General features: G+C 52.5%; 1 protein-coding gene across 8 annotated transcripts in view; it reads right to left on the bottom strand.

The window, feature by feature from the left end:
* BANP (BTG3 associated nuclear protein) overlaps window positions 1-15,313 on the bottom strand; it is a 69,820-nt gene that overhangs the window by 12,177 nt on the left and 42,330 nt on the right. For 4 of the 8 annotated variants that reach the window (XM_055412977.2, XM_055412981.2, XM_055412979.2 and 1 more), the window contains 5 exons: window positions 13,162-13,401; window positions 8,661-8,828; window positions 4,873-5,000; window positions 3,328-3,390; window positions 1,406-1,444 (listed from right to left, as the gene is read on the bottom strand). In XM_055412977.2, coding sequence (XP_055268952.1) covers window positions 1,406-1,444; window positions 3,328-3,390; window positions 4,873-5,000; window positions 8,661-8,828; window positions 13,162-13,401 — 638 coding nt within the window. Of the gene's footprint in view, window positions 1-1,405; window positions 1,445-3,327; window positions 3,400-4,872; window positions 5,001-8,660; window positions 8,829-13,161; window positions 13,402-15,313 lie in introns of all 8 variants that reach the window. The other 4 variants (XM_055412976.2, XM_055412980.2, XM_055412978.2 and 1 more) reach the window with 2 other exon arrangements.

The following is a 15,313-nucleotide window of genomic DNA, read 5'->3' on the forward strand; positions in this document are numbered from 1 at the left end:
GAAGAAAAGCTATAAGAAACCTAGACAATGTATTGAAAAGCAGAGACATTACTTTGCCAACAAAGGTCTGTCTAGTCAGAGCTATGGTTTTGCCAGTATTCATGTATGGATGTGAGAGTTGGACCATAAAGAAGGCTGAGCACCAAAGAACTGATGCTTCTGAACAGTAGTGCTAGAGAAGACACTTGCGAGTCCCATGGACAGCAAGATTAAACAGTCAACCCTAAAGGAAATCGATCCTGAATATTCACTGGAAGGAATGATCCTAAAGCTGAAGCTCCAACACTTTGGCCACCTGATGCAAAGAGCCAACTCATTAGAAAAGACCCTGATGCTGGCAAAGACTGAAGATAGGAGAAGAATGGGACGACAGAAGATGAGATGGTTGGATGGCATCACCAACTCAACAGACGTGAGTTTGAGCAAGCTCCCGGAGATGGTGCAGGACAGAGAAACTTGGCATGCTGCAGTCCGTGGGGTCGAAAAGACTTGGACACAACTAAGCAACTGAACAACAACAGTTCAACAAAATCTTAACGATACACTCTAATCATAAAAAATGCACCCAACTTTTACCATCGGCCAAGTTGCCCCAACAACAAAGTACACAGTTAATAGTTGTCTCAAGTTTCTCAATGCAGATTTTATGCCACTCGGGTGGGTGGGCTGAGGTTGACACTAGGGCTGACAGGCTCACCACCAATCCACCAGCCTGAGCAGGAGGCTCACTTTCAGGGCTTATGGTGCGTGAATCACCCAGGAACTGTCTCCATGGGAATCTGCCAGGTCCCTCCTGGTGCTCGGGCAGGACCCTGCCTCTATAGGAAGGATACGGCCCTGCCCTTCAGCAGCTCATGTTCAAGCTGCATGGGCCCAGCGTGGGTACCGAGAGATGCCGCATGCCTCCCTGCTGACCACCTCACAAATCGTCCTCCCTATTCAGAGCAGGACACAGACAGCCCACACTGCCCTCCGGAGGGTGGTCACCTCAGGGCCTGTGTGCCTGCATCCCAGCTCTCAAAAGTTGGCCACATCCCCTGGGGGCCTGGCCACCATGCTGTGAGGCCCCAGGCCACACGGGGAGCCTGTATGAGGACCAAAGGGTTGGGGGGACAGCCCAGCTCCAGCCCCAGGAGGAGCCCTAGACAGAGCAGACCCCTGGGCCTCTCGACAGCCTGGGAACTCCACAGCTCTGGATAGTTCACATCAGGTGAGCTCAGTGAGGGTTTCTGTGTCTTTATCTCAGGACCAGAAGAAAATGGCAGCGGTTACAGAAATAAACGAGAACAAAACCTGCCTTATAGTGGCAGACAGAGATTGCATAGCAGCCCAGGGCCCTGCCATCCACAAGCCCCTCCCTGCCTGCAACAACATCAGCCGGGACCCACCACAAGTGAGCACTTACCTGCCCATCCTGTCCCACGTGGTGTATCTGCAGATTGCCCTGCAAAACAGACGAAAAAAAAGGCAATCAACGACAATGCTTCAAGACTCAAGAGACAGAGGCAGGAATGTTCCCAGGCCGTCTGTGAGCATCAGCAGGACTGTTAACATCCATTCTACAAAAACACAATCCTCCATAGCCATAAAAACCTCAAAATACTTAAGCTACATTTACAAATACTATTTTTTTCTTACAAAAACAAAGCAAACCAATTAAAAAACATTGTACCTAACCCCCAACCCTGCCTCCAAATGAAAATGTTATTTTCTTCTAACTTTTTGCTTGGAACCAATCTTAGACTCACAAGAATTTAAGGTAGCCCAAAGAGGTCCCATACTCCCCCACAAGACACCTGACACATCATGTGACATTATTGCAACCAGGAAACCTATGGGACACAAATCAATTAACCAGACCACACGTACACCAGGATCTCATCAGCTGGAAATCCATTTCCATTGGTTTAAAAAAATAGTTGCTTTAAGTCTGGTAGGTTCTGCTAAACATCTCTTTTACGGATATCCTCATTTTGACAAAATAATTACCTAATTTTTAAATGAACAAGGTAAGGTTTTAATGTGATAAGAAGACTAACTCATGCTATAACTTATTACAAAGTAATCATTATACTATCAGCAATTGCTTCTAATTCAGTGCACCCAATTCCTAATGGAAGCAAAAAAACACTAGGTTCTATGGACGAAGGATTCAGTTAAGGAAACTGGAGGAAAAGTGAGTAAAACTGATAATAAAAATTGAAATTCAGAAGTACTCTAGTGAATTTTTAGCAAAAACAGTATAAAAGCAATACACATTGCTTCCTCCTTTTCCCACTCTTGCAGATTTCCTTCAAGAGCCCCCATTGAGGGAGGAGGCAAGGCAGGTGAGCTGGTGGATGCCCGGCCCTCAGTGGGTGTGGCCCCTCACCTGTGCCCAGTAAAGGGAAGCCCCCAGACTCCTGGGGGTGCCCCTGCTTAGCCTGCAGCTTGCTCCCCCACCCCAACCCCCACAACCTGCTGCTCTGTATGAGATCACAGACGCCCCCTTAAGAATGTTGAGCCAGTGGGCCCATAGAACTCTCCCAGGACCTGGGACCCAGAGGTTGGGGGGGGGGGCAACAGCCCTGAAGCAGGAAGCAAGCCCATCCCTCAGCTCCACCCACACTGGGCACAAAGGTCAAGAGTCAAAGGTCAGGGTGTGGGTCCAGGGTCCTGGACAAGGTGCAGGGAACCACGCTGGCCAGAGTGGATGGCCCCAAGGCCCAGCCCTTTAGCCTCTCCTTTGGGAAGAAGGTGGACGTCAAGCTGACCTTCCCAAGCCAGGCGCCCCGTGGCAGCCGCCATGCACAGAAAGGGCAGGCGTGCAACCGGAAGCACCCACCTCCATCCTTACTATGGGTAGCAGCAAGGAGGACGCCAGTGGGGAGAGGCCAGAGAAAGCTGCAAGGCGGCTCACAGGCTTACATGTACTCTCTCACGGGACTCCCACCCCCTCAAGGCAGGCACCAGCCCCCTGAGCAGAGGGAGCCGAGATCGGTGGGGAGGACAGTGAGGCCACAGTCTGTGGCAACCCTCTTATGCTCCTTCCACCCCTGGGCTGGAGTGCAGGAAGGTCTGTATCTCAGGCGAGACAGTGGTCCAGAGGGCAGCGCGCCAAGAGCAAAAGCCTCCATACAGTGTCCAGAAATAAACCCTGACGGCCACCGGTGCGGCCAGGGCAGGAAGGCCTGAAGGGCAGGCAGGCCTCAAGTCTGTGCCCCAGAAGTGCGCGTCAGGGGGTCCCTGCCAGACGCCCGTGTCACCAGGAGCAGCCCAGTGGTCAAGCGCACTGCAGAGGCCGGAGTGCAGGGGGCCTGTGGGCCCTGGGCGGACTGGCGGACTCACCTCACTGTCCTGCGTGATCTGCACCTGCTCCCCCTGAGGCACCTGGGCGATGTGTAGGTGGCCCTGTGGGATCCGCAGAAGAGAAGACACAGGAAGCATCAGGGCAGACAGGAGACGCTCGCTCCTGACTCACCCTCACAGCTCGGGACAAGACAGTGGAGATCAGAGCCGCCAGGGTCACAGAGCACTGTGTGAGCTACTGACCCGCCTCCCAAAGGACCACTTTAAGACCATAACACTAACATTTTGCAGTCATTCTTAAAGGGGCAGCGAGGCCTAGGGAAACTCTGCTGTATCTTTAAATGGCACTAAACGAGCAAATTTAAGAATGTGAAGGACACACAAAAAAGAGGAGAAACCAAAATTTTCCAGAAAACTGAAGTTTTTGGTGTTTTTTTAAATCATACTATCAACAGGGAAGGACCAGAAACCGTGGACTTTCAGGAAGTGCCCCTAGTAACCTGGGGGTGTATGCAGGTGTATGCAGGTGTATGCACGAGGCCATACAGCAGCATGACTAGAAAGGTGAGTGGCTGTTGTACATGTATCCACACAGAGAACAGGTCAGTCAACTCTTTAAATCAATGACTACGTAAACAGCTGAAGTAAACATTAATAAATATAGTTCCAAAGAATCAAAGACTCCAACTAAAATGTTGGCAGGTACAGGCAGACAAGTAACGACTGTAAATCTTAACTTTGTTCAATAAAATGAATAACCATTATCTTATTTAAAATTCTACCTTAATCAAAATGGGCCTGAAAATAAACCACTGAAGACTTCTCTGTGGCATTCATGTTACCACGTCTGTATAAATCCTGCATCACAGTTATCTACTCTGGAATTCTTTCAGAGAGCTTCTTTACTAACGAGCTAAGAGTCACTGCCTCTGGGACTGTCAGCAAAACACTGTTTGTAGCTGCTCTGTCTCCCCCAGAAGACATGCCCCTCACTAGTGCCCCCTGTGCTCTCAGGAAACGCTCCCTCTCTGGACGGTGTGGAATGCGGCATCTAACCAGGTGTCCAGGAGGCTGTCCTGCCAAGAGCCCGCCAGTGAGGATGCTGGGTGACGAAGCACCCCCAGGATCCCAAGGGAGTTCCTGCCCACTCTCCTTGGCCACGGGACCCACGAAGGGTTGGGAGGGATGTCCACCTGGGCCAGCAGCGCACAAGGCAGGGCCAGGTGGCTGGGCGCCACGCCGAGGGGCACTTGTCACCCAATCCAAAGAAGCTACACGCTAAGGCCTCCAGCTTCCTCCGCTGGCCCTCAGTACAGGGTGCCCGTGCTTCTGAGATGAGGAAATACCTAGGACACATCATGGTGCCCCCCAGAAAGACAGGCAGAAGCGCAGAGTTGCATAGACCACAAGGGGTGGGTATCTGTGAGCTGTAGGAGGCCTACCCTTACTTTTTCTGCTTTGATTTAGCACTGGACCCCTCCCCCAAGCTGTCAGCCAGGTCCAAAACCACAGGGAAAGCTGGTTGTGCCCCCAACCCTCCCCTCCCCTCCCGCCCACGAGGGCAGACTGGCGAGAAGTACGTACTACTTGGACCTGCCCGTCCTCCCCGATCTGGTGGATCTGGACCTGCTGGGCATTGGCCAGGGCGTAGTGCAGGGCCTGTGGGGGCGGCTGCTGCAGCTCACCGGCGGGCGGCGTGCTCATCATGGTCTCTGCAGGGAGGTACACACGGGCCTGAGAGACCAGCCCAGGCTGAGCCCACCTCTGCCTTCTCCTGCCCCCACAGGGAGCAAGGGGGAGCCCTCCATCCTGGACTTGGCAGCTCCTGGATGCGCAGCATCATGAGCAGCAGCTGTTCACACGGCAGAGATTTCTGACCTGTGGACAGAGATGAAGACCCGACCACCCCGGAACAGGGACGGTTCCCAGCCACCCACTGGGTATGAGTGAAGCTCCTCAGATAAAGCAACAAAAATGAAAAACAGGAAGAAAGTAGACACTAAACTCTGTTTCAGACCAGCCCAAAGTAGGATTGGTCCATGGATTATTTGGGGGAATAGCCTCACCAGCTCAATTAAAGGTAAACTTTTCAATAAAAGTTGTGTTGTTGTGTAGTTGCTCAGTTGTGTCCAACTCTTTGCAATATCATGTACTATAGCCCACCAGGCTCCTCTGTCCATGAGATTCTCCAGGCAAGAATACTAGAGTGGGTTGCCATTTTCTCCTCCAGGGGGATCTTCCTGGCCCAGGGATCGAACCCAGGTCTCCTCTACTGCAGGCAGATTCTTTACTGCTGAACCACCAGGGAAGCCCAATAATAGTGTACTTTCCCATGTTTAACCCAAAATGAGATACGCTTGTTTTCATGTGTATCACTTTTAATCGCAATGCTATCTCAACCAGGAGAATTTTCTTATACACTTAGAACATTAGGACTCAGAAAAACTTTTAATTATCAATGTACATACATATTTTTGTTGTAAAGAAAGAATTAGGGCTTCCCTGATAGCTCAGTTGGTAAAGAATCTGCCTGCAATGTAGGAGACCCTGGTTCGATTCCTGGGTTGGGAAGATCCCCTGGAGAAGGGAAAGGCTACCCACTCAAGTATTCTGGCCTGGAGAATTCCATGGACTGGATAGTCCATGGTGTTACAAAGAGTTGGACACGACTGAGCAACTTTTGCAGCCATGAAATTAAAAGATGCTTTCTCCTTGGAAGGAGAGTTATGACTAACCTAGATAGCATATTACAAAGCAGAGACATTACTTTGCCAACAAAGGGCCATCTAGTCAAGGCTATGATTTTTCCAGTGGTCATGTATGGATGTGAGAGTTGGACTGTGAAGAAAGCTGATCGCCCAAGAATTGATGCTTTTGAACTGTGGTGTTGGAGAAGACTCTTGAGAGTCCCTTGGACTGCAAGGAGATCCAACCAGTCCATTCTAAAGGAGATCAGTCCTGGGTGCTCATTGGAAGGACTGATGCTGAAGCTGAAACTCCAATACTTTGGTCATCTCATGCGAATAGTTGACTCACTGGAAAAAACTCTGATGCTGGGAGGGATTGAGGACAGGAGGAGAAGGGGACGACAGAGAATGAGATGGCTAGATGGCATCACCAATTCGATGGACATGAGTTTGAGTGAACTCTGTTGGTGATGGACAGGGAGACCTGGCGTGCTGTGATTCATGGGGTCTCAAAGAGTCGGACACGACTGAGCGACTGAACTAAACTGAACTGAGCGACTTTCACTTTCTAAGAATGGATTACTCAGAAAACTTCTAAAGATAAAGACATATTAGAGTGAAATTCCTTGAGAAGTGGAATACAGACATGAATGGAAGGACAAAAAAGATATAAAACATCTGATTCTCGAAGAACAGACTTTTCATGCACTTTTGATAGCTGAATGGTGCATATCAACTTGACATGGTACAGACTCCCTGACTACCTTTTAAAAACTTAAAACATAACAGCATTAAAATGTAAACACGTGCAACACATCAGAAACCTCAAATTAAAGTTACTGAACTAACCACGCAATCAATAGCTCCCTATAAGCATGCAACTTCATGAGAACCAATTTAAATCCATGTTTTATAATCTATATTGATATAAAAATCCAGTGCAAAAACAGGCCTCAGTTACTTGCTTACGATCCAACAACAATCCATGAGCGTCAGCAAGCGATGGGAGACAAGGTTTCCTGCTGAGGGAAGACCTCCCCCCTGCTCCCAACAGAAAGACACAGAAAGGGCAGCCTCTCAAAGGCCTTGCCGCCACTGGCTGACGCTCCTCCACGTCCGGAGAGACACAAGGTCGGGAGCTGGTTCCCTGCGACCCTCACATTCTGTGCCCTACATGGATGCTCCCCAACGAGAGCTGAAGGGAAAGCGCTTGGGGTGTTTACACAATAAAGGGCGGCTCCTTAAACTCAAGCACGTATAAAAATTCACACAGTGTGGCCGGATAGGACTGTGAAATACAGATGTTTTAATAAATTGATACTTTAAAAGTCCCTTGAAACTAGTGATGTGGTTTGCGCTCAAACTGGCAGTACTAATCCAGCTTTAAATAGAGCAGCCTTGGCTCAGATGCTCACTGACAGCATTTACTTGTCAGTTCCTCTTCAGTGTGCTGATAATTCAGAAATAAACAAGACAACCCCAGCTGGAATTACTACGAAGCCCAAATTTACGGAATCCTAGCTGAATGACATGTTCCTGGACTACGTCTGTCACCAGAAGAGCCTTAGGTACCAGACTCGCTGTGTCAGGCCTCGAGTACGCAGGAAGATCAGTACAAAATCCCAGAGGCCCATCAACCAACCACCCTGTGCTTATCAAGTTTGAGCCAAGTAGGCAGTAAGTTAAGACAGAGAAACATCAAGTCAACAGGAAGTTACAGGAACTTTGACAAAAGAAGAACGTGCAGTTCTGTGGTTCTCTCAAAACTCTAAGGGCTCCAGTGCTTGAGGAAGGGGCCCCCTCTGGCTCCCAGGAGACCAACCTCCTGAAAGCAGCCCAAGCCCACCCCAGAGGCACAGCGTGGAGAGCTGGGTGGACGGAGCAGCAGCGCACCCTGCAGCACCAAGGAGTCCTTCTCCGAGGCCCAGAGGACAGCTGACAAAGCAGAATGACATGGGGGTCCCCGCCCCTGAGAAAGCTCCAGTCACTCCAGCCACAGAAGGTACTACTGGACTCTGCAGACCTTCCCAGGGCTGGCCAGAGTCCATCCCAAAGGACACATCCTGAGAACCGGAGCCTGCCCAGCACTGGCACTGAAAAGCCTGTTTGCCACCCACAAGAGGACACAAGGCCAATGGCCACACCGAGCTGCTCAAACCCACAGCCGCTCAGGAGGAACACTGCCATGTTCATACACAGAGAACAAACGAACCGAAGACACAAAAGTGCCATTAAACCAAATTACTGTCATTCAGGTGAAAGAAACACTAGTAACTGGAAGAAAAACGCTTAAATAAGTGAGTGAGAGTCAAGATGAAGTGTGTCATCACCAGTCTCTGCTGGAGACCAAGCCTGAGGGGCAAAGGGCGCTTTAGGACCCAGCCCAGCCTCCCCAACCTTGGCTCGGACCCAGTCCAGGCTGGCTCAGGGCCTCACACAGGTGCTAGCTGGAAACAGAGTTCCAAGACCGCTGCCCAGATGGGGGATCTGAACACCATCCCAAGGGGCGGCCAGAGAGCCGGCCACAGGCTAACCCGCCAGAGGTCCTGGCCGAGACCCTCCTGCTGCTGAGCCCAGGACGCTCTGCTCCTCGGCACCTGCACGGGAGCCTCTCCCAGGGCACAAGCAGGCACAGCGCACGCTGCCTCTGACGGCCCCGGACCACCCGCCCGGCTGCCCACGAACCTGTGGCTCCATACGAGGATGAGGATGGCGTCCTCCTGGAGAAGCTCTTGACGGCCAGGCTCTGGCCTCGCTGTTTTCGCCGCCAGGCTGTCCGACACTTGGAGTCGATACTCTGTTTGATTCGATACCAGTCGGATTCTGTGATTCCAAACTTATAGAAGAGGTGACCTGTAGAACACATCCGACGGGAGGAAAGGTGAGACGCGGCCTCCCACCGAGCTGTGGTCAGGGCGTGGCGGGAACAGAAAGCCTGATGGGCAAAAGCCACCTCGGGTGAGCCTGTCATGGGTGACAATGGCTTTCCGTTCATTTAACTTGAACTTTTTTGCCCTGATCCACTCACACCAGAGGGAGACAAGCTATGAGCTGGAGGTGAGAGTTCCCACAGGCATCCTGGATGCCCATGCTCCAACCATCCACCCTGATCTAATACACGGCCTTCTGGGTCCCAAGGCTGAGACGAAGTCAAGGGACCTGAGAGTTTTACCAAAACTGCAGCTTGTCACCCCTATCGCGCTGCCCAGCCGCCTCCTTCCCTCCTCTCACATCTCGGGTCCAACACAATCTAAATGATCCCCTCCTCAACCAGCCCACTTGACGCCAGAACCCTCCCAACTGCCACCCCCTAGATATTGATGATGTTTACTCCGTTTCCTCCACAAACACAGGGGATCTTTGTTCTGCTCACCCATGCCTGCCAAGAACCCAGAACGTCCAAGCGAGGACAGACGCAGCAATGTTCGTTGACTAAACACTGATTACAATTCACCTGAAGACATTCTTCCACAGCTATTTGAGTCTGAGGCTTATGGAAGTTCCCCTGCCTCCCTATCTGCCTCCTCAGTCAGAACAGAACTCCCTAAAGGTAAAGACCGGCCCCCTCCCTGGAGCCCTCGCACACCCAGCCTAGTGGGCATCATGTCCACTGACCGCTGGCCAGAGAGGCAGGGGCACCAGGCTGCAGCGCACCAGCACCCTCGCTGGGGGCCCCTGCATTACGGCAAGTTCCCAGTGTGCAACGTGGGCATCTGAGACGCCCTCCCACAGGAGAGCCTGCCCTGCCAGCCCGCCCAGCTCTCAGTGGACCACCTCATCCCTTCCTTGTGCTCAACTGACAGAAAGTAACTGTCAGGAACGTGCGAACCACAAGAAATGTTGGTCACCAGTGTGACCTCCCGTCTAGCTGGTCATGAAGCTCCACTGCATAAAGAGTGGACGAAATCCAAATATTTAATAAGAAGAAGATTAAGCTGCAAAACTTCCTGTTTTGACTACTAAGAGCACCAAGTCTGGAGTGTCTGCTGAGAGATAAACTGATACCCAAAATCTGAAATCTGCTCTATGGGGACCACACAACCTAGAAATAATCAAAACAAAGGAACTGTCTGTTTTCTCAAGTAAACTGTTTTCTTTCGTCAAACACCTCTTGACTTTTTGTGAACACAAGCTAAGACGTTTTTAACTCTAAACAGAATGACAACCAAAATGTCTGTAATCTTGATAAAGAGTAATGGGCTTAGGGAGGGCTGGGTTTAGGGGATTGGGGAGAAGCTGAGCCACAGTGGTCTCAGCCCCACACTGTCACCCTGCAGGGGAGGAAACACATGAGGGCCGCGGCACCTCCGTGCTGGTTTCCAGGTCATCTCGAACCAGAGTCATCCCTCACTATTTACTGAGGGATGGCTCCATGCAAGGGATGGCTCTAAGTGCAGGGCAAGCTCACAGAGTCCCAGCCAGTTATTCACTTGAGCAACAAGAGAACCCAAGTACCGGCTGCAGTTACAATGGAACTCAAACACTGACTGCGTCCAACTACTGGAACGACAATCGTATACAGTCACTGGGGACCAACCACTAAATACAGCCGTTCAGTCGCAGGAAGAGCCAGCTACTGACCACAACTGCAGAGGAGCCCAAACACAGGCAAAGAACTGATGACCACAGGCCTGTCCACCACCTCGGCAGGGGCCTGCTCCAACACAGACGGACCCCTGCAGGCCACCCTCCAGCCCCTCATGCCTTCTGCACAAGGAAAACACCTTCCAAACACCTCGAGGGATTAACAAGATAATGCAAACTTTCAGAACTTGTTACTAACAGAAAAGAATATATACAAGACACACGAGGGTGTACAAATGTAAGAAACAAATGGAAACGTTAATACTTAAATTCGACTTTGTAAAAACCAACCTGCCCGTCCAAAACCTGGCTTATGTCCTTTAAAGAAAAAACACACATTCTCCTAGTTCTGCATTAACCATTTTTAAATGCATCTAAGACATCTTATTACATAGTTCCTTCCAGCAGTGACTCAAGACTCCGGCAGATGCCCCCATGATGGCTGCCAAGAAAAACTAATGAAGGAACCAGCAGCACCGATGCCCCCGCACCAAGAGGCTTGGCTCTACCCCGGGAACCGTACGGGGAGGTGGGGGGGCAGCACAGAAGGTTGGCGCCACAGCTGGGCTTCCTCTCACTTTGCCAAAGGCGTCCCTCATCTTTTCTGACAGCTCTGAGCAACCTCAGCTGAGTGAAAGGAGGAGGGAAGCTCCCATAATGAGTGATAAAAAGATTACTTTGAATTAACCGCATTTCACACTTGTTGAAGCATTTTATCTCAAGTCATTTGATGCTCGTAAGAAAACCTCATGAAATAAGAACGCCACTATCCTCACTTCAGCTCCAAAGCTGAGTTATCAGCGAGAAATGAGAACCAGCCTGAAAATTCAAGCCTTCGGCGCCCACCCACGTAGAGAAGAAACGGGCAAAGACAGCCCAGCAGCCCCTCCCCACCCCAGCACCTCAGGACTCTCCATCTCAGCGCTTGGTCTCAGAGACAGACAAGCCAGCCAGCCCCTCAGCGGCTGGTGGGGCGGCGGAGGGCTGTGCAGCAGGCAAACCCCACCCCACCACGGGCGCCCTGCCCCTTGGAGTGTGAGGAAAGCCAGCTCCAGGGTGACCCGAGAGCCAGGGCCCCACTTGCTCTGCTTCTCACAGGTTCCCTCCCCACACCAGTCCACATTGACCACGACTTCCTCCTAGCCCCCAAAGAGGCGTGCTGGGCTGGGCCTGGAGGAGCCTGATCACCCGGGGTTCCAAAGAACCCAGGCCCTGAGCACTGCACTGAAACGTGCCCCGAAGTTCACGTCCACGCCCAGGACCCAGAACGTGGTGATGCTCCCTGGTAGCTGCAGATATGACAAATTAACCGCAGATGCGGTCACACTGGAGTACAGTGGGCTCTGAGTACAGCAGGACAGGGCTGGCCAGGAGGAGAGGAGAGACACACAGACACACACGATCACACGGCCGTGTGACGACAGACACTGACTCGTGCTGCTACAAACCACAATGGCCATGGGTCACAGGCTGTGAACTTCCACCACAGACAAGCCAGACTCAATCCCAGTCCTCCCAGGGAGACTGGCTCTGCTAGAACCGTGGTCTCAACCTCATGGCCGCAGACACGGCCAGCCTGTCACACACCAGACAGGCCAGTGTCAGCGGGGCTCTGGGTCCCCGTGGACCATCAGCAACACCATCTCTGCCCAGGCTGCCTCGGGAAAACCTGACGACGGTCCTCATGGACACGTGACTCCCACCTGTGCTACTAAATCACATCTCCCGGCACTGGGGTCTCTCCACGTTGGCCCCCTCACAGCTGTCTTCAAAGACCTGTCAGCTCAGGGCCCCAAGGGGCATGCCAGCCTCATCTCTGGTCTCATGAGATCAGCCAGAAGGCTCCCGCAGCCTGAGCAGATGTCTCTGTGACTCACCAATAAAGCCCCGAGAACTAGGCCACAGCACTATCAATTCAGTGGGGAAAAGGCAACTGCTCTGCCTGCAGATCCTAAGCCTCACGACAACATGGCCGTTTACGTTTACAATAAAGAGCTACTTCTTGCACAGAGCACATGAGCTGCATGGCTGGTCATCCCAGCTTCTGGGGGCCCGTTAACTGTGCGGAAGCCTGAAGAAGCTGGCATCCCGCACGTTTCTTGCTCGGTAACCTTGCTCCCTTGCTCAAAGAAGTGCTTGTGTTTCAAATGCTGATTTTTTTCGCCCCCTGGAAAAAACCAAGCAAGGAAAACACTTCTGATAAGCAGAAAAAGGAAAAATGTAAAACCCAGTCTCATCCACAGTGAGGTAAATGTGGCTGGCAGCGGTGACAGTGGGTTCCTGACCCAGGAGGTGGCTGGCGTGGCCAAAGTCAGAAGTCTGAAAAAGAAACTGCAGGGACTTCCCTGGTGGGCAGGTGGCTAAGACTCCACGCTTCCACTGCAAGGGACATGGGTTTGATTCCTGATCGAGGAACTAAAACCCCACATGCCAAGAAATGTGGTCATAAAATTAAAAAAAGAAACTATAAGCTAAGTGTACGTGTACAGGGTACCCGCTCCTGACCAGCTCTGACCCAGAGCTGCCCCAGCCCACCTCTGGGGGTCCCCCAGTGCCCGCCCCCAGTGGAGCCCTCCCTCGATGGGATGGTGGCAGCACTTACACCGGATGCCATAGATGGTCAGGGGGTCGAGCTGCTTCTTGCCGTGCTTGCCCTGGCCCGAGAGGTTGGAGACGGCCTGCACCTCGCGGTGGAAGAGGTAGTCCAGCAGCGTGAGTGCCATCTTCTCGGCCGTGCGGCAGTTGGTACTGATGTGCAGCATGTCGGAGGGGATGATGGCGCAGCGCACCCGCATCTCGGGGTTGTTCTCGTCCCCCAGCCACGTGCCGTTGGGGTAGTCCTCTGGGAGACAGAGGGGGCCGGGTGAGCCTCGCGGCCACAGCACCCACGCCCCCAGCTTTCTTGAGGGGAGCCTGCGAGGCGAGCGTCCAGAGCTCAGCTCACTCGGGAGGACCTGCCCTCTTGACCTCAGCGAGGCAGCCCGGAACGTGCCTGGGACAGGCAGGAAACCGAAGGAGGAAAGGGGGGCGGCGGGGCATCAGGGCGGATGGCGCTCCCTCCGCCCGGCGGGAGGCAGGAGCCCACCTGTCTGCAAGCCCAGCGGCACCCCCACCAGCTCCGTCAGCAATGAGGGACGACGCTACACCCTGACCAGGGGCCAGTGTCTCCGACACGCTTCCCCTTGTCTGTCACAGCCTCCCGGGAGTTGCAGGATTGACTGAGTGTGTGAAAGGGCTTAACGCTGTCAAACAAACATCAACCTTAAAAAGCCTCATCTTTTGGCCAAAGGAAACTCCACTTAGGAACGCAAATCAAGAGAATGCTCGATGCTGCTCGCACACTGGCCGTTTTCCAAGCACTCCTTCTGATCCTCATGTGGAAGCAAGTTGAGGCGCAAAACAGGCCCTGAAAGCACCCGCACCTGGGGGCAGGGTGACAGGAAGGGGAGTTAAACCTCACAGGGGGACCCGGCTTCCTGCGAAGGGTCACCAGGCCAGGGGCCTTTAAGTCATGTTCCAGCCAGGGTTGTCACTGTTTCAAGATTTCTCATGAGATTTATTTTGAAATGTCCTGATATTTACATTCTGGCCTCTATGCACAAAAAAAGGCCCCGCAAAGGGCAGCCAGCCCGCCTCGTTTTGCCACAGGCCTGGAACAGAGCACAGGCCAAGGGGCCGGCTGTCTGGGACTCGCACGCTCTGCTCTGTGAGGACAGCCTCTCCAGGCCAGGCTTCTGAATCACACAATTTCCTCGAACACCAGGCAAGGCCTGGCAGCCCCATCATGACGACCATGTCACCCCTGGGCCAGCCGGTCACTAGAGGGGTGAGGGAGGCTAGGTCCTGACTTTGGCTAAGGACAGAAAACAAATCACAAGTCTGACTTTGGAACTCAGAGTAAGAGATGAGTAAGAAGAACCACTTCTCAGGAACAGGCTGGTTTGGAGGCAAAGAGGGGGAGCCAGGAGCAGCTTTCTGCCATCAGCCACCTGTGGCATTTACCTGACCACAGAAGAAGCAAGTGGACACATGATACACATGTGATGCAAAGGGACTTCTAGAGGCACTGCTGGAATGCCCAAAAGGCACCAGCTCTCAGCGAGTTTATTAACTTACCTACAGAGAGTGGTAACTCTATGCCCGGCACTGGGTCTAATGCTCAAGATCTAAATCCTCAGTGAACCTAGAATGACAAGCTTAACGACACCAGAGCGGAAGGACTGCCCTCCACCCATGAAGCAAGTAGGGGCAGGACAGGGGAAGGGAGTGGGGAGAGAATTGGAGGGGTCATTGCAGGAGTGTACCCTGCAGGCTGGTGCAAGGACATTGGGCTGCAGGCTTCAACCTCAACCTCCACACCGCCAAAGACCCTGCAGTTTTTCTCAGGAACAAGTATTACGAACTCTGTGTAGCCAGCTCCTATGTTTAGACAATATTTTTAAAGCAAAGTAAACCCTGGACAAAAGTTCAGTGTCATTTTCCAAACTGTGAGTCAACATCATGTCAAAGTGATGCTGCGCCCGTGTGCAGAGGAGCCGGGACAGCAGGTGGGTTGGGAGGGGGCGCTGGCAGGGGGGTTCTGACTCAGCTTCTCCATCACAGACTCCAACTGACATCAGCTTCCCTGGGGGCTGCCTGCACACATACCCCTACTTGGCTCCCCAGAGCCTGTGTGCGCACCGTGTACGTCCCTGCTGGACCCGCAGACCAGAGGGTAGGGAAGGGAGGGGACCAGTCCCAAAAGCCCCCGGCAA

This window comes from Moschus berezovskii, chromosome 22 (genome assembly GCF_049115385.1).
Source record: "Moschus berezovskii isolate FMDL1 chromosome 22, NW_MosBer_1.0, whole genome shotgun sequence".
NCBI classification, from domain to species: Eukaryota; Metazoa; Chordata; class Mammalia; order Artiodactyla; family Moschidae; genus Moschus; species Moschus berezovskii.